The sequence below is a fragment of the Schistocerca piceifrons genome, chromosome 1 (assembly GCF_021461385.2).
Source record: "Schistocerca piceifrons isolate TAMUIC-IGC-003096 chromosome 1, iqSchPice1.1, whole genome shotgun sequence".
In the NCBI taxonomy this organism is placed as follows: Eukaryota; Metazoa; Arthropoda; class Insecta; order Orthoptera; family Acrididae; genus Schistocerca; species Schistocerca piceifrons.
Window position 1 is genome coordinate 214,687,131 of NC_060138.1, and position 25,689 is coordinate 214,712,819.

At 41.6% G+C, this 25,689-nt stretch overlaps 1 protein-coding gene across 1 annotated transcript in view; it reads left to right on the plus strand.

Annotated features, from left to right (window-relative positions):
• The window catches only part of LOC124787441 (putative carbonic anhydrase 3), a 508,783-nt gene that overhangs the window by 285,129 nt on the left and 197,965 nt on the right, over positions 1–25,689 (plus strand). The window contains exon 2 of the mRNA XM_047254340.1: positions 16,401–16,430. Coding sequence (XP_047110296.1) covers positions 16,401–16,430 — 30 coding nt within the window. The remainder of the gene's footprint in view (positions 1–16,400; positions 16,431–25,689) is intronic.

Here is a 25,689-nt window from a genome sequence, read left to right on the forward strand (position 1 = left end):
GAACAGAATTTGGATTCATCCGAAAAAATGACGTTTAGCCATTCGTGTACCCAGGTTCATCGTTGAGTACGCCATCGCAGGCGCTCCTGTGTGTGATGCAGGGTAAAGGGTAACAGCAGCCATGGCCTCCGAGCTGATAGTCCATGCTGCTGCAAACGTCGTAAAACTGTTCGTGCAGATGGTTGTTGTCTTGCAAACGTCCCCATCTGTTGACTCAGGGATCGAGACGTGGCTGCACGACCCGTTACAGCCGTGCGGATAAGATGTCTGTCATCTCGACTGCTAGTGATACGAGACCGTTGGGATCCAGCACGGCGTTCCGTATTACCCTCCTGAACCCACTGATTCCATATTCTACTAACAGTCATTGGATCTCGACCAACGTGAGCAGCAATGTCGCGATACGATGAACCGCAATCGCGATAGGCTACAATCCGACCTTTATCAAAGTCGTAAACGTGATGGTACGCATTTCTCCTTCTTACACGAGGCATCACAACAACGTTTCACCTGGCAAAGCCGGTGAACTGCTGTTGGTATATGAGAAATCGGTTGGAAACTTTCCCCATGTCAGCACGTTGTAGGTGTCACCACCAGCGCCAACCTTGTGTGGATGCTCTGAAAAGCTAATCATTTGCATATCACAGCAACTTCTTCCTGTCGGTTAAATTTCGCGTCTGTAGCACGTCATCTTCATGGTGTAGCAATTTTAATGGTCAGTAGTGTCTGTGGTGTTAAGTAGTGTCTGAAGTTTGGTGTTCTCGGCACTGTCTTAAGGCTGTGGATCTGAGAATGTGAATTTCCTAACGATATCCAAAGTAGAATGTCTCTTATGTGCATCTCCAACTAACATTCTGTTTCAAAACATATTAATGCCTGTCGTGAGACCATAATCAGGTCAGAAACCCTTTCACATGAATCACCTGAGTACAAATGACACCTCCACCAATGCAATGCCCTGATATACTTAGTGTACGCGATACTATCGCCATCTGGTAGCGTGTAATCGCTACCCCATGACTTTCGTCACCTCGAAGTGTATAGAGCGCAGTTCGAAATCTGTAATTGTGGGTAAAAAACCACTGATAATAAAATAATACAGGTTTTAGCATATTTATATCACTAATAAAGTCATCGGCCGGCCGGAGTGGCCGTGCAGTTCTAGGTGCTACAGTCTGCGACCGCGAGACCGCTACGGTCGTAGTTTCGAATCCTGCCTCGGGCATGGGTGTGTGTGATGTCCTTAGGTAAGTTAGGTTTAAGTAGCTCTAAGTTCTAGGGTACTGATGACCTCAGAAGTTGTGTCCCATAGTGCTCAGAGCCATTTGAACCTATAAAGTCATCAGAAGATCAAAACAAACTGCAAAACGATTTAGGAAAGATATCTGAATGGTGCGAAAAGTGGCAGTTGACCCTAAATAACGAAAAGTGTGAGGTCATCCACATGAGTGTTGAAAGGAACTCGTTAAACTTCGGTTACACAATAAATCAGTCTAATCTAAAAGCCGTAAATTCAACTAAATACTAAATACCTAGGTATTACAATTACGAACAACTTAAATTGGAAAGAACACACAGAAAATGTTGTGGGGAAGGCTAACCAAAGACTGCGTTTTATTGGCAGGACACTTTGAAAATGTAACAGACCTACTAAGGAGACTGCCTATACTACGCTTGTCCGTCCTCTTTTAGAATACTGCAGCGCGGTGTGGGATCCTTACCAGATAGGACTGACGGAGTATATCGAATAAGTTCGAAGAAGAGCAGCACGTTTTGTATTATCGCGAAATATGGGATACAGTGTCACAGAAATGATGCAGGATTTGTGTTGGAAATCATTAAAAGAAAGGCGTTTTTCGTTGCGACTGAATCTTCTCACGAAATTCCAATCACCAACTTTCTCCTCCATGTGCGAAACTGCAGTTGACACCGACCTACATAGGGAGAAACGATCACCACGATCAAATGAGGGAAATCAGAGCTCGTACGGAAACATATAGGTGTTCATTCTTTCCGCGCGCTATACGAGATTGGATTAATAGAGGATTGTGAAGGTGGTTCAGTGATCCCTCTACCAGGCACTTAAATCTGATTTGCAGAGTATCCATGTAGATGTAGATGTAACACAGACTTCACTCTGTTTTAAGATCTTTATGCGTTGCGTCATTGTCCCAGCAGTCAGCTGGGAGAGAATAGTGGTAGGTACGCAGTAGCGACTTCCAGCATGTGCAGAGTATAGCGGGAACCGTGCCAGACGTGCACTCACCGCTGTATTTTAATCCACTGATAGCCGGCTGCTGCTGCAACAGCCCAGGCAGAGGTCGCGTTCCCCCTGGCCAACGGTGTTGCATACTAGCTAGGCGCTGGCCCTCTGTTGTACGCCTTGCGTGTGCCGCTGGCGTTAGTTTGGCAGCTATTATCGCCGCAATATGTACGGGGGCTGATCAACAAAGACTAGGACAGATTTTTCCTGTAGTTTACGTGACAGTTTATCTGTCCTATGTTGTTGTTGTTGTTGTTGTCTTCAGTCCTGAGACTGGTTTGATGCAGCTCTCCATGCTACTCTATCCTGTGCAAGCCTCTTCATCTCCCAGTACTTACTGCAACCTACATCCTTCTGAATCTGCTTAGTGTATTCATCTCTTGGTCTCCCTCTACGATTTTTACCCTCCACGCTGCCCTCCAATGCTAAATTTGTGATCCCTTGATGCCTCAGAACATGTCCTACCAACCGGTCCCTTCTTCTTGTCAAGTTGTGCCACAAACTCCTCTTCTCCCCAGTTCTATTCAATACCTCCTCATTAGTTATGTGATCTGCCCATCTAATCTTCAGCATTCTTCTGTAGCACCACATTTCGTAAGCTTCTATTCTCTTCTTGTCCAAACTATTTATCGTCCATGTTTCACTTCCATACATGGCTACACTCCATACAAATACTTTCAGAAACGACTTCCTGACACTTAAGTCTATACTCGATGTTAACAAATTTCTCTTCTTCAGAAACGCTTTCCTTGCCATTGCCAGTCTACATTTTATATCCTCTCTACTTCGACCACCATCAGTTATTTTACTCCCCAAATAGCAAAACTCCTTTACTACTTTAAGTGTCTCATTTCCTAATCTAATTCCCTCAGCATCACCCGACTTAATTCGACTACATTCAATGATCCTCGTTTTACTTTTGTTGCTTTAATACCTACTCCGAATTTTTCTTTTGTTTCCTTTACTGCTTGCTCAACATACAGATTGAATTACATCGGGGAGAGGCTACAACCCTGTCTCACTCCCTTCCCAACCGCTGCTTCCCTTTCATGCCCCTCGACTCTTATAACTGCCATCTGGTTTCTGTACAAATTGTAAATAGCCTTTGGCTCCCTGTATTTTACACCTGCTACCTTTAGAATTTGAAAGAGAGTATTCCAGTCAACATTGTCAAAAGCTTTCTCTAAGTCTACAAATGCTAGAAACGTAGGTTTGCCTTTCCTTAATCTATTTTCTAAGATAAGTCGTAGGGTCAGTATTGCTTCACGTGTTCCAATATTTCTGCGGAATCCAAACTGCTCTTCGCCGAGGCCGGCTTCTACCAGTTTTTCCATTTGTCTGTAAAGAATTCGCGTTAGTATTTTGCCGCTGTGACTTATTAAACTGATAGTTCGGTAATTTTCACATCTGTTAACACCTGCTTTCTTTGGGATTGGAATTATTATATTCTTCTTGAAGTCTGAGGGTATTTCGCCTGTCTCATACATCTTGCTCACCAGATGGTAGAGTTTTGTCATGACTGGCTCTCCCAAGGCCGTCAGTAGTTCCAATGGGTCCCATACATATTCGAAAAGAGCAGGTTTTTTGGGTTCCGTACTCCTTTCGATGAAAACGGAGTGCTTATGGGATCACTTTTTGTACGTCCGTCCGTGATAGTTTATCAGTTTCATAAATATTTGAGAAGAGCAGGTTTTGTGGATTCCGTACATCATTCGGTGAAGACGGAATCCTCATAGAATCACTTTGTTGTCCGTCCGTCCGTGCCGGCCAGAGTGGCCGAGCAGTTCTTGGTGCTAAAGTCTGGAACCACGCGACCGCAACGGTCTCAGGTTCGAATCCTGCCTCGGGTATGGATGTGTGTGATGTCCTTAGGTTAGTTAGGTTTAGGTAGTTCTAAGTTCTAGGGGACTGATGATCTCAGAAGTTAAGTCCCATAGTGTTCAGAGCCATTTGAACCATTTTTCACATCGTCGTCGGAGCTGAATCGCTTTCCGGCCAAATGTTCTTTTAACCTAGGGAACAGGTGATAGTCGCTGGGCGCGAAGTCAGGGCTATAGGGTGGGTGGGTGGGTAATTATGTTCCACTGAAACTGTTGCAGGAGAACAACGGTTTGCCGAGCGATGTGTGGGCGAGCGTTGTTGTGGAGAATGTGTACGCCCTTGCTCAACATTCCTCTTTTCCGGTCTTAAATTGCCCGTTTGAGTTTTTTCAGAGTCTCACAGTACCTGTCAGCGTTAATTGTGGTCCCAGGGATTCATCTCCGACGACGAGGTGAAAGAAGAGGTTCATAACTTTATGAACAGCATGGCGACGATCTGGTATGACATGGGCATACAAAAACAGCCACAGCACCTACAAAAATGCATCGTCAGAAATGGTGATTATGCCGAAAATAAGCTAAATGTTAAATCTGTAAACTGATGTAAACTATTGTAGAAATAAACAGGTCTATGTACTTTTAAAAAATAGGAGACCTTACTTTTGGGATTACCCTCGTATATGACAGGAAAAAATTTCTTTATTCATTTGTTATCCAACGTCAAACTTGAAATTGAAACAATCTGTAATTCTTCTAATGTTCTACTGTGTGTGAAATCTTACGGGACTTAACTGCTAAGGTCATCAGGCCCTAAGCTTACACACTACTTAACCTAAATTTTCCTAAGGGCAAAAACATACACCCATGCCCGAGGGAGGACTCGAACCTCCGCCGGGACCAGCCGCACAGTCCATGACTGCAGCCTTAGACCGCTAGGCTAATCCCACGCGGCTGTAATTCTTCATTGACGAAGCAATGGTAGAAGTCAAACAACAGGTAAGGAATGACTTTATTGCTCGCATGATGCATTTCGGATTTTTTCTATCATCAGACATCCAGAAACGATTGCTGCACTAGTCTCAGAATGTTTGTTTCACATAAAACTTAAAACGCCATATCTACGTGCAATAATAGCTCCTGGATATCTGATGGTGGATAAATTCCGAAACCCATCATAGGAGCAATAAAGTCATTCCTTTCCTGTTGTTTGACTTCTACCATTGCGGCCCAGTCAGCCCGAATGGAAAACTGCTAATTATTATAAATATCGTCGGCTGCCTCCTGTATGACTTTATGTCACATTTATAGTATTGAAATTAAAACAGTCTCTACAATCTCAAAATTCCTGGGACCAATGTCTTGCCAGTATCAATATCGATAACAGGCAGAAGTAGTACAGATTCTCGATTTCCGGAATGGATGAACTGTCTGTATACATAATTAAGGTTATACGAACCCTCAATGTGCCAGCCCTACTCGCACCTGGAATATTTTTATGTATAATGTACACAGGCGGCAGTACTCTCGTATCGGTATTTTGGTAGTAATGCTCTATTGTATAGACGTTCCTTGCACTTCGCTTACCAGACGATGGAGGTCACACGAGAGAAGCAGTATGACGCAAAAAATTTCTGTGTTTATTTATTCCATACAGCCACTGAAACTTATGGAAAGCTGTAGCAAGCGTACGGTAAAGATGGACTACCTCGTGCAACAGTGTTTAGATAGTTCAAGGACTTCAAAGAAGGCCAACTTGTCTGTGTTAAGCAAGGCGAGCTCGGTGTTTCGGCTTGCGCTGTCACTGAAGTCAACATCAACACAGTTGCTGTGACTGTCCATGAGGACCGGCGGAAACATTACGTAAACTCGGTGATGTGTTGAGAATTCCATATGGCAGTGTCTTTAAGACTGTGGATGATCATCTGACAGGATCCGTGTTTGTGCCAGTTGGGTGCCACGTGTGTTGACACGCGAACAAAGGGCTGTGCGGTTGGAGACAAGCCGTGAGGCGCTGCGTCTCTTTGCTGGTGGAGGGGAGGCGTTTCTGGAATCGATTATCACCAGCGATGAGTCTTGGTTGCATCATCATGAACCTGAATGAAAACGAGCCAGCACAGTGTGGAAATCGCCAGGTTATCCAACATCAAAAATGGCGAAAATTGTTCCGTTTGCGGGGAAAGTTATGGTAATCACATTAATCACATTTTTTGACGTTCCGTTTCGGGGAAAGTTATGGTAATCACATTAATCACATTTTTTGACTGACATTGAATGATTTACCAGCACGTGGTTCTCCCTCAAACCACTATTACAGTAGCATACCACACGTCAGTATTGGCTAAACTGAGGAAACACAATGCAAGAAAACGTCCAGAACTTTCTCGGAGTAGGTGGCGGCTTCGTCATGACCGTGTGGGCGTCATGTCATAGATCAAGTAATGCAGCTTCTGGCTTAATTCAAAATTGTCTTCCGTATCCACATTATAGCTCCGATCTTACACCCTGCGATTCTTTTTATTCCCATCACTAAAGGCAAAGCTTCATGGCATTCGATTTGGGAGAACTGAAGCAGTGTTCAAGAAAACTGACGAAGAATGGTCTGCATCATGTGTAGGACTGGCATAGACGCTATAAAAAGTGCATTAAAGTAAGAGGGGGAGCACTTTGAAAAAGACAATGTAAACAATGAGATGGAGTAATAAAGATCAGAGAAGGAAAGCAGTTTCAGTCTTAGTTGATCAGCCCAGGTATTACTCGGCAAATCGAGCCGTAATCCCGACCGTAACGGGAAATAACTGGTCAGGTAACCAGATACAGTCACATGCCTGTTTAGAGAGGGACAAGCACGGAAAGTGAATGCGGAAATGTTTTTGCAGGTAGATGTGATGGCTTGCTGTTAACGATATGGAATTATTGTCGCTGAAAAGCAGACAGGAGTGACCAAGGTGACGGAACGTGGACGCAAAATGATAAAGCTGAGAAAGTGGATTACACGCAAATTACGGCAGGTGGGACACAATATCGAGCGGAGAGGGTTGCACAGATATTTTTATTTCGCTTTACTTGTTTGAACAAAATAATTTGTCGTCTTCAGAAACTTAGTACTGGTTTAGCAGACGTTATTATTTTCTTCACAGAAGCATAATGCCGTGATGTGTCGAATAGTATACGTATTTTATGTGATTATTGTAAACTCAGATTGACAGACTGACAATTTACAGTAAACGAATTACATCTATGTACTTGTCATCTTGACATTTTTGGACGTAAAATGGTATTTTGTTTCTGTGAAGAATATATTTCATCTGCTAAACAAGCACTAAGCTTCTTAAGTTGATAATTTAATTTGTCGAAACCAGTAAAGGACATAAAAATATCTGTGCAAAAGACGATTGAATTGTATTCTGAAACTTAATTGTGACTTGCAGAGTAATTATGTAGATGTACTTGTCATACAAACATTCGAACAAATATGCTCGCGGCACCAAGAACATCTGATGAATACAATCTTCGCGCTATTACGTCGATGCTTTGGAAGATTAAACGGAAAACGGAATTGGTTTACATTTAAAAATATTTCTTTTTCGGGAATTAATTTTGTTGCATACCACGCATACGATAACACAGCCTGAAAAATTGATGCTGAAAGTTGATTATGAGTTGTTCTGTGAATCCGCGCGGTTCCGAAATCCGCGCTGGATTTCCAATAGCAGATTACAATTCTGAAGCCTCGAAATAAAGTTTTTAACTTGTCGATAAAAATAAACATTACACTGCTGGCACAGCGATGTGCAGTTTAGCGATATTAGTTCTACCGTGCAGAGCAGTCAGTCCTCGCCATCTATAAATGTGTTATCATGCATAACAGTGTTAGTTTGTCCATTCCAGGAAACCAATATCAGACAAAACTTGTTATCAGCAAGGAATGGTTTTAAAATGTTCTCAAGATATGTTTTGTGAACTTCAATTTACTGGATTTGGAGCAAGTGACGTAAACACTTTTTAACAAGTCGGTTAAACGATTGATCTCTTCTATACCCAAGGACCACATGAATCATTTGTTCGTAATAAACACAGGAGAATTTCAGGCAACATTTGTCAAAACGCTGAGATAGAATACTACACCATGTATGAATGCGTTATTTTATGTATATTACCAACTGCGACAAGGGTTCGTTTTTCTCCCTTAAGCGATAAAGTGCGTCGAATGCTGGTCTTCGAAGCACTCTTGCTCGGTATTGTTTTCGTGTAGAGAGGCCTAAAATTTTAATTCTTTACTAATCCAAGTCGTATGAGTTATTTATTTACCTACCTTGCTACTATTCCTTATTGATTTACTTGCCTGTGTTGAAAAAATCAGCAGCCGGCTGAAGAAAAAAGGCACCTAGTGCCTTTTTCAGAAGAGTAGAATTATAGCATTATTAACGTGCATCAAAAATATGCATGTGTACGTACAGTAATACTATTGTCATATCAATCATAGTACACGTACAAATGTGGTATTAAGGACTCCAAACAACAAGTGCAGACGTCATATATTAACCGTCCTATTCTTCCCAGTTTCGAAACGAAAAGTTTGCACTTGGAAATCGAACACAGGTTCTCTGCTTCCCAGCCAAAAGCCATGGTCACTACGCCAGTGGCGCTTTCATTGCACAGATTTTATGTAACGGGTACGTTAAGAGACAGACGAAGAAATTCTTCCCTCGATTTTCAGGAAAATATGCGTTTGCGGACCCTATATTATGATGAAAAGTGGTAAGTGTTCCATTATCTACCGAACTTATCAATCTTAACAAGATTCGTGACGTGAACTTTTGGAGCAGTTTTCCCAAAAATGAGGGAGCGTTGAGCCAAAATATATTAGTCTTTCGTTTTAAGTTATACACAGGCGACCTGCCAAATACGAGCCGAATCGCTTGGCTGTGTGTAAGGCACTCCCCTTGTCAGTGGGCAAGTTTCATCGTTGCCGAGTCATACCGGCGATGTGCGAACAACGAGGTGACAGTGTAACATATTCTGACGGTACACCGTTGCCACAGAGACAAGTGGAAAGCCCAAGGTATCCACGAACTTGGGAGACGGAGTGTCCCACGACATGGCAGCAATGAAACACGCTGATGTCGCACGTCTTGCCCATCTCTCACTAGACGGCCAGTACGAGGTCTGATGAACTCCGCTGTCACGTAACAAGCTGAGAAGTTCTTTTGAACCTAATGAGACGGCTGCTCTAGCCCTCCAACACAGCACGTATCTCTAGACTGGTTGCTCATGAGAGTAGTAGCGTAGCGTAGGCTGAACGTAAGGTGCTAGTGCTTTCAATTTACCCCAAGAAAATCAGATGAATCCCAGTTTTCAATATTTTTTTTCGGGAATTTCTTATTAAACCTTCTTCATTATGCGTGCCGCTTTTCCTTTCACTGCTTCGACGGACTTAAATCTTATTCCTTTTAATGCTGATTTGACCTTCTGGAATGGATACAAGTCACATGCTGCTAGGTGGCGCGAATAAGGTGGTAGGTTTAAAACAGGTAAGCTGTACTCCGCTAGAAACATCTTAACAGACACTGCGGTATGAGCCGTTGTGCTGTCCTGATGCAGAAGACTTGTTCTTACACAGTTCGGATCGCTTTTACCTTATTTTCTAACGGAATTGAGAAAGAACCTCGAGGTAGTAGTGTTGATTAATAGTTCGACTTTCAGGAACCCAGTACAGATTCACAATTCCATGAATACCGTAAAAAAGTCATCATCGCTTCCAGTCTTGTTTTGCTTATGGCTCACATAAGCGAGTATAAATTAAGTTGTCAAGATATTGCAGCCAAATTTTTACATAATTTTAAATTGCATTGGGCAGTAAGAGAGTGTATATGAAGAACACTTCGAAGTCGTTTTTTTAATTGGTGCGCCTTCTGCTAATTCAGTCGGAGGAGCTAGCCCGCATATCTGCCACGTTAGGTTGGTTGCCTACATGGCTGTTACTACTCCGCAGCCACTGGTGTGTGTGTGTGTGTGTGTGTGTGTGTGTGTGTGTGTGTGTGTGTGTGTGAAAGTAGGGGATGCAACGGGGAGAGGATGTTTCAAAGAGTGCGTACTTCCTCACTTTCGGCGAAGTTGGGCCCTTCCAGTACCTGGATTGACTCTTAGTTTCTGGATCATAAGTGAAAAACCATGATTCGTCACATGTTATCACTCTTTCCAAGAAATTAGGATAATTTTAATGGTTTTTTATTCGATCGTGAAAGTTTGCGGTACCAGTTTCGCACACTCTTGTCCCATGCTAAATTGCTTTTATAAAATTTCCCTTACGTGTTTCTTTTTTTTTTTCAATTCCTGCAGTTTCAGTAATCGGTCGAACCCTCAACCGACGGTCAGGTCGAATCAGATTACCTACTTTTTCGACATGTTCATCCGTTTTTCATGTTCAAATGCATCCTGGAATTGCGTCAACTTCAACGTCTTGTCGGCCATCGAGTAAAGGCATGAAACGCTCAAAACGTCGTTTGCGAGATAAGCAGTCTTCGCCATAAACTTCACTAGTAAAAGATTGGTGTCAGCAGTGGTTTTTCCAGCTCTCATGTAAAACTTCACGACAGTTCATTGCTCTGTTATTACAATTATCATCTCTACGGTAAAACGAACGAAGGCCAAGGCCACAGTGATTTGTCTACATACACCAGAGATGCCGCAATCGACTGAGAAGGCTTCACACTTCACAGCCATTGGTCGTTCATCCTTGGCGCGTGCGTACTTACTCTGTGACTGTGTCAGTCTCGTTACTTTGTAACCTTACTTCGTATGTAGGAGCATCTTCGTCAAGTACATAAGAAAAACTTCAGGTGAAAAAAATTAAGTGTAACACCATTGATACAACATTCATGGCATAATACTTTTCTGTGAAAGTAGAAATAAGGTTGAAGCCGAAGTAGAATGAAAATTTAGAACACGGATAACTTAATTAGGAAGAGTTACGTCCAGAATAGCGGTTAACAGTTATGTATACATGAATGTACACTTCCCGGCGTATATGGATGACGAAATCTTCTCTCCCTCCATTCGGGTGGCTGCGTGGAAGTTCGGCGTCTTCTGGCGAAGATGATGAGAGTGGCACTCAGCGTAACGTCACGGAAATTCAACGCAACCATCGGGATGGAACATTTCGCCAGCTACCGCTACAAAAGAAAATTATCACATAAGCGAGTATAAATTATGTTGTCAAGATATTGCAGCCAAATTTTTACATAATTTTAAATTGCATTGGGCAGTAAGAGAGTGTATATGAAGAATACTTCGAAGTCGTTTTTTTAATTGGTGCGTCTTCTGCTAATTCAGTCGGAGGAGCGAGCCCGCATAACTGCCACGTTAGGTTGGTTGCCTACATGGCTGTTACTACTCCGCAGCCACTGGTGTGTGTGTGTGTGTGTGTGTGTGTGTGTGTGTGTGTGTTTGTGTGTGAAAGTAGGGGATGCAACGGAGAGAGGATGTTTCAAAGAGTGGCATGGTCTTACTGAGCACGAGTAGAACGGAAATGAGATTAGCGACAAACTAAAAATCAGAGTTGTGGACCACGTACCGGTTCGAGGAGCATTCAGTAAGTAAGGTAAAACATTTTTTTCTTGGCCAATTTCGGTTGAAAGTATTCGGAATTTATTGTGGGATATCGTGTAATGTTCCTGCTTCAGCTCCTATAGTTTCATGATGTTCCGATAGGTGGGGGCACTATATGTAGCCTTCAAAAGAGTTGTAACGGAGGTGCCCTCCAAACAGAGATCAGTCATTGAGTTTCTTTTGGCGAAAAACCAAAGCATCGCAGATATTCATAGTCGCTTGCAGAATGTCTACGGAGATCTCACAGTGAACAAAAGTACGGTGAGTCTATGGGCGGGGCGTTTGTCATCATCGCAACAAGGTAGCGCAGACCTGTCCGACTTCCCACGTGCCGTTCGACCGCACACAGCTCTGACTCGTGCAATGTTGCACTGTGCAGAGCAGAGACTCCCATTAGAGGTGATCAACAGATTACAATCAAAACCTTCCGTGCTCAACATGACGTCTCTGTTGATAGTGCTCACACACTCGTCCACCAGATGGGGTACTCAGAGGTGTGTGCCCGCTGGTTTCCTCGACACCTAACAGAACACCATAAAGAGTAACGAAGCACCATCGCTGCGAAACTGCTTGCACTTTACGAAGCTGATAGTGACAATTTTTGTCGAACATCGTCACAGCATCTTTGCCAGTTTTTGTTCCAGTAAATCCTGTCCTGTTTCCGAGGCTGGCGTTGAGTATCCTGACAGATATAGAAATAGATGCCCATTTATCAACAGCAAACAAGACACTTTTTAGTTTCATCAAAATTCTAAGAAAAAGATCACTTAGCAGTAACTTCAAAATCCGCTTATATCAATCGACCATTATACCTGTGATGTTACATGGATGTGAAACATCAATATTTAAAAAGAAAGATGAAGAAAAACTGTTACTATTCGAAAGAAAAGTCCTAAGGAAAATTTTTGGACCTGTATACGACGAAGATAACATGGAATGGAGAATAAAAAGAAATGAAGAATTAAGAGAGCTGTACAAACCCCGTAACAACGTCGAAGTGCTCAAGAGGAGATGGTTGAATTGGGCAGGCCATATAGCAAGAATGACAGAGAGTAGACTACCTAGAATGGCTTTCAGCAGAACAATAGATGGAACGCGAGGAAGAAGGAGACCCAGAATCAGATGGCGGGATAACATTCGGGAGGACACAACTAGGATGAACAGCAACAGCAACTGGACAAACAGCGTATTTGACAGACAGAAGTGGAAGAGGCTCATAGAGCAGGCGCATAGTCGATAAGGCCCTTGCCACATGTAAAGTAAAGTAAAGTAAATCGTCACAGCAACGGAACATGCGTTCATCACTTTAAACCAGAAACAATCCACAGAGTGGCACCAGACCACCTCACCTCCGGAGATAAAGTTCAAAGCTGCATCTTCATCCAGTAAAGTGATGGTAATGATTCTCTGGAACTCTGAAGGGGTTATTCTGTTTGATTTCCCTTCTCACTATGCAACAATCAACTCTGAAGTGTACTGTGCTACCCCTAGGAACTTGAAGAAACGACATCAGCGTGTTCGACTGCACAAAAATGCAACGCAAGGCCTCGTACAGGTCTGTGCTCACCATAAGACCTCACAAAACTTCATTGGACAGCTCTTCCTCATCCACCCTACAGCCCGGATCTCGCATCTCCCGACTTCCATCCGTTTGTCCCAATAGAGGGTGCACTCCGCGGGAAGCAGTACGTGGATGATGGGGAAGTTATTGATGCTGCAAGACGTTGGATCCGACGTCGATCATTAGAGAGCACCAAGCGGACATACGGGCCCTCCCAGTGAGGTGGCGCAAAGTCGTCGCATGGAACGGAGAGTATGTTGAAAAACAGGATGCTGTAACCAAAAGAATGGGGAATAATATGGTGTACTGCAATCCTGAATAAAATCAACCTAGTTTCAGAAAAAATGTGTTGCATTACAAATTGAACTTCCCTCGTAGAAGAAATGATAGTAACGCATGACGGATAAGCATAAAGGAACTAAAGAGCGTACTAGCTCAAGAAGCAGAGCGTTCATTGTCAAAATAAATCTTCTGTTATGAAACATTAGCCTTAATTTGAAAATAAATTTCTAAGAATGTACGTTTGGAGCACAGCAGAGCACGAAAGTTAATCAGGTGCTGTGGGAAACCGGAAAACAAGGGTATCGAAGCGTATAGGATGTGGTGTTATAGCGGGAGCTTAAAACCTGATAAAATACGAATTGAGAAGGTTCTCGTCAGTAGTGACGAGGAAAGGAGATGTGGAAAACTAGCTACAAGAAGGGGCTGGATAGTGGTATGTGTGTTAGAACATCGTAGAAATACCTCCATTGTAATAAGCTGTAGGCGGTAAAAATTGGACGAGAAAACAGAGATTGGGACATGTCCAACAAATGATTGAGGTCGTTTTCAGCGGATGGCTAATCACTTCTGGACGAGGCGACAACAACTGGATCACAGGTGGCGGTTGTTCAGCTCAGGTAGCTGCGTCACCCCACACATCACAAAAGGTGAAGCTGCCATCAACTCGAAGATTGGTGTGAACGCCACAATCCTTCGCTAGGCATGGACGCATTGGAGGTGATAAGCCGCTCCCTTCCTTCGAGCTACAAAGTTTCTTACCCAGCCAGTTATAGTAGACTTTCAGTATATCATAGACTGCGAATTATGGTGCAGCTCACCATTTTCAGAATAATGAACATTACTACTGAGGAAAGAAGTGATAAATACCACAAAAATAACAGAACTAACTGACGATCGAACCTGACACTTCTGGAAACGAAATTTGGCACTTTTCCAGGGAGCCAATAATTGCGTCGTCCGCAGACCAAATGAACGCTAAATGTAATACTGAAAGAGCCAGTTGAATCAAAGCTGCTACATGTCAAAAATGTACCGTGTTGTAAGAGTAAGCAACTTGTATGGGACTATGCTTGCCATTTACACGTTTATTACAACTATTTTTATTTAAGAACTGCTCCTTTTTTTAGTATTTACTAAGAAGAGATAATTTATTCAGGACATGAAAACTGATGCTGTTTGTAAGACATTCCCGTACGTATATTGTAAAATATGTTTGTGCCTGTGTATTCTATTCCTTTCTGTATGGTACCATAGGTAGGATCTATAGACCAGGACTGGCCAAACCATGGCCCACAGGTGTCCAGAAACTGGCCCGTGGATGTCTTTGGACTGCACCATCCCCAATATGTGGAGCGTACCTGCGGATAAATTCGCCTCTAGTAACCATCGTATCGGTATAGAGATAGTTCGAATTGTAGTTCATGTAACCGCAGTTTCAGTACACGAGTGGTTGTCATCCGCACGATTGTTTGTTGTGTGCACAAGGCTGGTTCGAGGGCATTTTCTCACACAACCGACATGACATTCACTGGTGTCGGTTTTTGGTGCTCATTGTGATATGCACTGATTTCGAATCTTGCACGTACGTGCCTCTAGCGCCCCTCCAGCTTGGTGCCACAAACATTGCCTTGTGTCACTTTGGCGTTAAACCAGCCATTTGTATTACACAATACTGTAGTGATGTAAATAAGAAACCAATAACGCGACCGAAATTTTTGATGTGATGGAATTTGCCTTCAAAGTCTGGCAATAACAGTGCTGTGGTACTTCAGTTGTTTAGCGCCTTCATGTATGGTAAGTCTCAGTTTTCTCACAGCGAACAATTATTCTAACATTTCAGTATGATTTATGCTAGCAAAAAGAGCTTGTGGATAAGGAGTATTCAAAACAAAGAAGACAACACGGTATTATTTTTCCGGGTATCGGTGATAAAGCTGTGCGCATAATTTGCATTATAGACATCGCAGTTCTCACATAACGTAGTCTCAAGCCGTATTTTAACATAATACATCCTGAAGACTGTGGTGATCTTCCTGAAAATGCTAGAATATCAAATTATAGTACAGTTGAAAAACTAACAAAACATCGTGGCGCAATGAAGAACTGTCATCTTACTCGCTACGCAAACTTAATTTTCTATACACTCTCAATAAACTGATTTCAATGCATAAAATAGACAAAGTAATAACACCCATGATAACTTAGACCCCTCTGTTAAACTCAAATTTTGTCGAATACTGGGCAGAGTGTCTACTGCCATTTTCGTTTACTATATGTAGCAAAGAAATGAATTGCCTGTAGTGAAAAGATGTAGAACTCTCCACACAAATGCTTTGAAATTAAATCCTATTGTTTGCCGTATGTTAGCTATAGAAAGCGAAGAGACGTTTGGAGATTATACTGCCATATGAATACCAGGAAATCGACTCAGTTTTGGTCTGTGTGCTCAACTTCTATTCAACACGAGAAGAAACTGTACATGGCAAAATGGCGCCTTGGCAAATATTCAAACATGAAAAACTAAGTGCTAGAACATTGGTGGGTAGCAAAGTTATTACTAAACTGGTGCTTTTCAAATATTTCACGTTGCGCCCATAGCTCGTCGGGGCATTCATGTTAATTTATCTAAATTGCAGCTTTTATAAACAATTTTCCTTTGAGTATATATAACTCTACCATTTACTGTCAGTTATCTTTGATCAAAATATCAGCTTAATCAGTTGTGCCTCATTGTTAGTGTAAGCTATGTAGAAAATAAAAGAGAGGATATTTTGGCGTCACATCATTTATGTATTTAAGTGTATTGTCTCGTACACACTATATTCGTATTTTACTACCTCTGATAAGATTATTTTTTTTGTTGCAGGTGCTAACTGGGGATACAAAGGCTTAGATGGTAAGTAAAACACTGTTCTTTTGTTTCGTTTACTATGAAACTGGATGATTTAGTGTCATTGTCTAGAAGCATAAAGTATCAGTTATCATCAGTCACTTCAACGACCTCAGATACCTAACACGTCTGCGACGTAAAACTTAAGAATAGTAAACGAGAACAAGAGTCTGGGATGGATGGATATAGACAACACCCACTTATTATAGGTGAATAACACTATAAAAATTCATAGACAGTGGTCAATTGGCTTACGCTAAACGTTCAAGCTACACTTGGGAGATCCCATTATGATGTTCTCGTACAGTTTTAAAAATATAAGCACTGTTAAATGATCGAATAATAGTTGTGACTGGCTGAAACAAAAGTTCCACTTACTCTGTGTACATTTATTCAGCACATAGGTACAACGTTATACAATAGATGTCGCCCTCATTGCCTGCATCCCTTGCCTGACGCCACACCCACCAACTACCATTGTGTGTGTTCACTACACAGTACACCATGTCAAATATACCTCTGACGATATGCTGAAGTATATTATTGTATATTACATAGGCTGTGACGTCTACTGTCACAATACCCCCAAAATTTTCATATGAATAAAATGAGCAGCAAAATTTTTAAACAGGTGGCTGCTGCTCATAATGTAAGTATTGATGAAGCAACAGATAAAATAAAATTATGGGTCGTGTTCAGAGAGAAAACCAAATGACATTATCATACTAATATAGTAATAATGCTAATAACATTCTGAAAACACTGAACTAAAAACCTACAAAGTAAAAAATGATAGTAGGTTTTCATTGCATAACTACTTACATAGTGTTCATGAAACGTATCTGTCTAGTTGGTTAGTGGTAACTCCATGTCAATAATCTCTGTGGCATTCCTTGGGTTTGCAGTTCAAAAAATCAAACATTTAATAACTCTTATAAATTAAAATAATACATAACCGCAGTTTTAACTAAAAACATGGATGCATTCTTGAGAATATCAAAAAAATTATATTTTCCATGTATTTGCATTCATGGATCTATTATAAAAACAGAGATTCCATCTCAAACAAATTTTGTTTTTCAAAAAAATTTCTGGTTTAAGCAGTGATAGCGAAAGATTCTTCAGAGGAGCACATATTCCAAACATAACAAAAATTCACTATTCGCTTTAGATTTTTCGTGGAACCACTCTCACTGATCTCACTTAACATGTTCTTGACTGTATTGTCACACCATACTGTATTCTGTTTCCTTGCTGCACAGCACCAGAGCTGAACCTCCTCTGATTCCTCCAGTGCTCTCGTTCAGGGTAGCTTGAGTTTTCTGGACACATAAATGATTCCAAATTAGCATCGAGTCTGCTGCTCACTGACTCATCACATTCACCCATTTTAGTCATTTCAGCATAACGTCAAAAACAAACTACCAAGTTCCGTTGAACTATTGTAATACAACAAATAGAAAACTATACAGATATTGTAAAAAATTAAATTCATGAAATTGAATGCTCAGTTGAATGCCTTAGTCCAGCATTTGATCTCAACAATGATGAAAATGTTGATGTATCTAATTTATCCACTTTATATCCCGACCCCAATAAAGATATATGCTGTAACATAAATGAGCACTTCCTAACAAACACAATATAATCATTAATATAGCCATGTCTACCTGGGTGACTAAATACAATCTCCCATATCTCATCTGTCATCACAAAGAAACCATATTTTTCTTTCAGTTCCTATTAAACAGCACCTTTTACATAACTTCAGAATAAACGAATAATAACCACTTCTAAAATTACGAAAACAAAAAAGGCGCCCCCCCCCCCCCCCCCAAAAAAAAAAAAATATTTAGTAAACTTTCCCAAATGCTGCAAATCAGTATCACTTAATAAAACTAAAATTCAGACAAACATACAAAAATAATTAAGAACTGGCAGTCATAATTTTTATACTCTCAGGCACTTCATTACCCACTCATTTCTTATATATCTTCAAAACTGTGGACCTTCTCTGGAGCCTTTCTAACAATTCAGATAGTCGCTCCTTCTGTGCTTCATATATTCACTCAATCACTTTAATTCTATCATTAACTGCACAAACTGCCTTTTGGTTATAATTCATGCCAGTTCCACAGCCCATAGTTGACAGCAGACTAATGACACCGTTGGACTGAAGCCACAATTTCTTTTCCTAGTAAAACCTTGTTAAACAGAGCTGTAAAGCTGTTATCATGTACTTTAAATTCAAACAGTTGCCTGCTGCAGTTAATCATGGCAATTACTTTTGTCAACTTTTCCATACCTAACATAAAATTCGGTCTCGGATTTGGGATTACTAAACATGGTTGACTAAAGCCAACATCATCTATTCCGATGTTAGGAATACCTGCCTTCTTACTGGCTTGCTTAACTTACTTGTTGTTCTGTGTATCTTCACCCAAGTAACTGGCATCCCAACTAACTGAGTGTGTGCTCTTATATGATCTATAAGCATTTTTGACACATCACAAACCTGACTCCATGTATCCAGTAAAACCTCTGCTTCAAAATCACCTAGTATTACGTTAATCACTGGTTGTATTCTTGTACTAATTCTCTCCTCAAGTTTCTCTTCCTCTAACAGATTCATCTTAATTTCTTCAAAATTATTTTTGTTAGCAACTGATTACTTGATAGCTGCATTACTTTACACCATAAGAGGCTCTATTTCCAAATCATCCCCAAGAAGTTTGTTATAAGTAATTATGCTAGAAATATTCTGTCTTCCGTTGCCTTGCAAATTTTTCTACAATTTTTCTACATATTTCTATGTTTATTAAACCAGCTGTTCCCATCTATAGTTTCATGTTCTTGCTTCAATTTATTAGTTACTACATCTAAGTCACCATATCTTTAAATTTTCATCACCAAGCTTATGTGCTGTATATACTCTCCCCTTTTCTATTAAATCACCTATGCTTCAGCTTAACCTCGCTTGGTTTCACTGTATCATCTTCTTTTTTCCCAACTGTTGCATCTGATTTTATGACTAGAAATAACTCAGCTTCATTGACACTTTCTACATTATCAAAAAGATGGCTAAATCATTGTCTGAATCACTACCAACTTGATTAACATTCACTTCATTGTTAAATAAATAAAATCATCAACAACATCAACACAAAAATCAGAAAAATTATCGTAAGTAATATTTTTTAGTTCTGAAACAATGGAATTCTGACCTCCTCAAAATTGCGCATCACTCACATCCTCATTTACTTTCTCACATTCATTCACATTATCTGTCTGCTGCAAACATTTATCCTCATCACTTCCTTTCAATGGTGCCACATCCAGACTGATATACACACTACATTCTGCCCACTTAAAGACACTGACAGTATCATCTACCATGAGCTTATTACTTCCCGCGTGTTTTGCTTTTTCCTTTGCTTAATATAAAAATCTTGCTAAAATTACTCCTTTCCCAAACGTCTATCCATAAATAACATCACCACAGGTCCTGGCTGTTTTTTACCTGCTGCCTGGCCTTGTTTGGCCCATGTTCCAATCTCGACCTTATTCACCCCAATGTGGACCTCTAGTGGGATACCTACTGGTTTCTTGTATTTGATGCTCTGTTTCTATCTCCTTGCTGCCTTTGTTCATTGAACCTACTGTTTTCCCCCCTGTTTCTTTGAATCTGGTTCTTCTGATTCCTCAAATCTTTCTTCCATGCTTCCCGTGCCATGTCCTATGCTGCTTGTTGTAGTTTTCTTTATTCCTCTTGAATCCTGCTGTCACGCACATTTACCTTTGCCAGTTCTGCCTGCCATTCTTAAAACATGTAGCACTATCCATCCTTTTATGTATTCTAGAAAGTTATCTTTGTCTTCATTTGGTGGATTAATTAAATCCCATTGAATATTATAAGGTAGCCTTCTCTTTTATATAGAAATAGTTATTAATGTACCTTAACTTTTCAATTTTTCTATGCAGGACACTCTCGTGCTTTGTCTAACTTGTCTGCATGGTGAACTATTGAAAAACTGTTCTTAGATCCTACACTGCTTTGCTTCTACCAAGTACCTGTGCAGAAATCACTCTTCAGAATCCTCTTAGCTTATAAAATTGCAAATATTCCGATTCCCCATGATAAAGCTTCGCCGTCTAACAAATGTTTCACAAATCTACTTTTATCTTCATCGTAGTCGGATTTAGTAACCTATCTTTACAACCATGTCGAAAACTATAGGATAGTATTTACCACCAATATTGAAATTTTTCATTCCTGGATTGCTAATAAAAGGTATCATAGGAACACAGTTTACTACTCCTCCTTGCGCCAGATTTAACAACTTCATCTTCATACAGTTTATTTTTTGTGCTACATTAGCCTCCGCCGTCGCTACTGTTTATTTATTCAACTCCACGTGGTTCCAGGGTTTCTAATTCACTCACATCTACATTGGTTAAAACTTAATCAGTACTATTTTTGAGATTACGTTCAAGCTTTTCTTTCAGTTCGGAAATTCTGCTCCCAACTAGCGATCTATGCTACCGATATTGTCCATAAATTCGCCATTAAATCTTATACTTTCGTTTGAATTTTCTATCTCTGATTTCAGCTTGTTTTCAAAGTAATTTACTCGACTTTTCAACATACTTTCCATTACCCGGACACTATTCTTAAATGTCATTCTCTGCTCTTTAACACTATGCATACTGGGCCATTCACTAGCAATAGCTTCCAGTATTAAAGTTATAGTATCAACTTTCATTCACAGGTTGACGTATATAATCTCATTATCTGATGATCCGTCATCTCTGGTGACTCTGCTCTCAAAAAACTGTCTGAATTATTCATTTTCGTACCTTTTCTGAACACAAAACGTCTAAAAGGATCAAAACGCTACACAGGGCAGTTCACTTTTCGTCATTTGTACTTAACGTTCGATGATGAAGTGGTTATCGGCTCTCCCTGTGTCGTCAGAGAATAGCTATGGTCGATGGGTATGGCTTATGGCGGAAGCATAATGTGGTGCCTGTCATGTGCTCCATCTCTGAGTCGCCACTCTGGAGACTGGCCTGATATGTGGTGCCCTCTTTATATATAGCCGTGCACCGTGTCCAACGCCGGACACAGCACAGCTCTGGCCTGCCAAAGTAAACAAAACAAAAAAGCTAGACAATACAAAGCAGTAGGTCGATGAAGTCAGAGACGCTCAAGGAAAATGTATTAGGAGCAATATGAGTTCACCACGGAACCGGCCTAACCCTGATGCATAAGATGATGTCATTTAGTGAAGTCCATTTTCTTCTCTTGATGAGAAAGACTATTACACTAAATCAGTTGTGACGGAATACCAAAACTTTTTAAGCTCTTTAGTGACACAGATACTTGAACATTCTCGTACATTCCGATGGTGTAAACGGATGAACGGGTGTTAGTGTGACAGTATTCCATACATGATGGTTCCGTAATAATGTTGCAAACTTTCAGGGATGATGGATAAGGGTAAATGGATCAATCTGAGGTAAAGGACCGCAGTGCGGAAACTACCGAGTAGAAAGGTATAAGTGAAAACTGGTTTAAATTCCGCCTTAACTTTGTGCAGCATTCAGATTAAGGGGCCACAACTTTCGAAACCTGGTCATGATATACAGACTTCTCACTGAATACCCCCAATACCCTCAGATAATTTCCGCTGTTGATGAACTAGTAACGGCGCACATAACTTGATCTCAGAGAGACCGAAAATCTTAGATTTACCTGCACAGGTTTCACAAGCTGCTTTATTTACAACCGTGGTTCGCAATGGCGTCGCCCAGAGTCAATGCAGGCATGGCATCGTCGCACGAAGTCCTGTCATACCCATTCTAATATCCACGGTGTCGTCTGAAGAGTGTCGCAGGCAGCGAGAATACCTTGCCAGGAAATCCTATTCAGTCTCGAGAGAAGACTCGTACATAAGATTTTTCACATGGTCCGACAGAAGTAATTAAGTGGGGTGAGATCAGGTGAACGTGCTGACCTCGAAGCAAGGTCTCCTTAGCCTATGAATTTTCAGAGCATGTCTGATTCAGCTGTTAAAGAACGTCGGTATAGAGTCAGGTGATACTGCATCGCGTTGGGACCACGTCCATTGACAAATAACAGGTAGAATATGTTCCATAAATCCGGCTAGTATGTCCCTGACAAACACTGTGCACACTGGTGTATTTGAGCAGAAAGGAAAAAGAAACGGCTTTAGTATGTAATCATTAACTATAAAGGAACAGCCCAAGTACGTAATCGTTGGCTATACCTGCTTACACGTTGATTAATGATTTGTGTTGATGTCTCTTCACAACTGTAGTGTTTGGATTCCTATCGGCCCAAATTACTATTGCGACTATTTACCATTTCGTCTCTGGTGAAGCAGGCTTCATCTGTGAAAAAAGAATACGCAGAAAAATGAGGACCAACTGTAAAGCGCTGCAAGGACCATTGGCAGAACACGGCACAAGGTCCAAAGTCGGCAGAAGTAAAAACATGCACTTTCTGTAATTGGTAGGGGTACAGCTGCATTTACCGCAGTGTTCGCCAAATAGCACTATGAAACATTCCTTTCAAGTGCAACTGATCTTTATCCACTCGAGCAAGCACTGTACCTTCTAGGTCGGGAGTCCGTGTAGTTAGTCTTCCTCGCTTCGATCGTTGTACTGTGGTACCGGCTGTCGTATTTCACTTAATCGTTGGAACAGTTTTGGAAACATTGTGAACCGGATGTCTTCTATATTTGGTCCTATACAACATTTCCGCTTCTCTGCGGCCTCCATTTGCTTGGCCAAACACGAAAATCGTGTCTGCATGTTTCTTCTCCGGTACAGTCCACTTGATTATGGGTGAGCGACGTTAGTGCTTCAGCTTGTAAAGACAGACTGCAGTCAACTACAATACAGACATTGTACACCAGGATTGCTCATTTCAGTACACATTAAGCCATCTCCGTTAGTTTAGCGAAGTTATTATCTCGACCTCTGCACCTAACTGCCTGTCGGGATTGCCTGCCCTACAATCTTAGCAATAACAATACTGGGACACTGCGGTGACAAAAGTAATGGGATACCCCTAATATCGTATCGGATGTCCTTTTGCAAGGTGTAGTGCAACAACTCTATGTGCCATCGACTCAAAAAAGTCATTGGAAGCCTTCTGCAGAAATATGAGCCAAGCTACTTCTACAGTCATCCATAATTGCGAAAGTGTTGGCGGTTCAGGATTTTGTGCACGATCTAATCTGTCGATTATGGCTCACAAATGTTCGATGGGATTCATGTCCGACGATCTGGATGGCCAAATCATTCGTTCGAATTGTCCGGAATGTTCGTCAAACCAATCGCGAACAATTGTGGCCCATTGGCGCATTGTCATCCATAAAAATTGCATCGTCGTTTGGCAACCTGAAGTCCATGAATGGCTGCAGATGCTCTCCAAGTAGTCGAACATAACCATTTCCAGTAAATGATCGCTTGAGATGGACCAGCTAACCTAGTCCGTACCATATAAACGTAGCCTACACCATCATGAAGCCACTGCCAGCTTGTACAGTGCCTTCTTGACAACTTCGGTCTATGTTTTGTAAGGTCTGCGCCACACTCGCACCCTACCATCAGCTCTTACCAACTGAAATCGGGGCTCATCTGAGCAAGAAACGGTTTTCCAGTCGCCTAGGACCCAACCGATATGGTCACGAGCCCAGGAGAGGCGCTGCAGGTGATGATCTCTTAGCAAAGCCACTCATGGTGGTCGTCTACTGCCATACCCATTAACGCCAAATTTCGCCGCACTGTCGTAATGGATACGCTCGTCGTACGTCCCACATTGATTTCTGTGGTTGTTTCACGCAGTGCTGCTTGTCTGTTAACGGTGACAAGACTACACAAACGCCGCTGCATCCGGTCGTTAAGCGAAGGCCGTCGGCCACTGCGTTGTCCTTGGTGAGAGGGAATGCCTGAAATTTAGTATTCTTGGCACACTCTTGGCACTGTGGATCTCGGAATATTGAATTTCCTAACGATTTCCGTATGGGAATATCCCATGCGTATAGCTCCAACTACCATTCCAAGTTCAAATTCTGTTAATTACTGATACCGACATGATTATTAGAATGGATGCACCTAAATAATTCGCAGTGGGCTCACATTCGGGAGGACGACGGTTCAATCCCGCGTCCGGCCATCCTAATATAGGTTTTCCGTGATTTCCCTAAATAGCTTTACGCAAATGCCGGGATGGTTCTTTTGAAAGGACACAGCAGACTTCCGTCCCCGTCCTTCCCTAATCCGATGAGACCGATGACCTCGCTACCTGGTCTACTCCCCCAAATAACCCAACCTAAATAATTGCTAACAACTAATCTTTATTCACGACAAACTGTTTCGACATTTATCGCCATTGTCAAGCACGTCTAGACTGATGTGACGTAGTGGATTGTCTTGTAACTGTCACTGTTTTAATAAGATGGTCAATGACGTAAATACAGGGTGTGTTACGAAAGACACCCGGGAGGGGTCCCCGAATCGCGCGGCGCGTTTGCCGGCTGTTGCCGCTGCTTCTGCCTTTTGTCGCTATGTGTAGTTCTCGGACGCCAATACTTCGCGCGGCACCCCTACATTGTGCGACTGAGTGTACTGGTGTTTTCTTTTGAGCTTTTTTGTCAACTTTAATCGCTTCAAATATTGTTGCTAGACGTCATTATTGCAACTGCGTCGAGTCCGGGGCTTTCCCTGCCCGTATGTCGCTGAACCCGGACCACAGACAGTAACTCCGTGAGCGTGTCTTCTACAATGTGCGACCGAGTGTTCGGGTGTTTTGTTTTCAGTTTCCTATCGATTTTCCATTCTGAATATATACACTAGGGATAACGAGTGTTTCTTTTGTTGAACTATGCAAAAACAGAATCGTGTGTGGAATGTCAGCTTGAATTCGTACAAAAATTTCCCGGTGTGCGTGTTCCCAATGATTCGACGATACGCAGATTAGTGAAGAAATCTCAAGAGACTGGATGTATGTTACACAAACGAAGGCCTAGAGAACTTAGTGTTTTAGCCAAAGATAAATTAGACGAGATAGGGGAAGCCTTGCAAAGGAGGCAGAGAAAATCTCTGCGCCGTTTGGCACTTCAAAGTTCAAATGGCTCTGAGCACTATGGGACTTAACATCTATGGTCATCAGTCCCCTAGAACTTAGAACTACTTAAACCTAACTAACCTAAGGACATCACACAACACCCAGCCA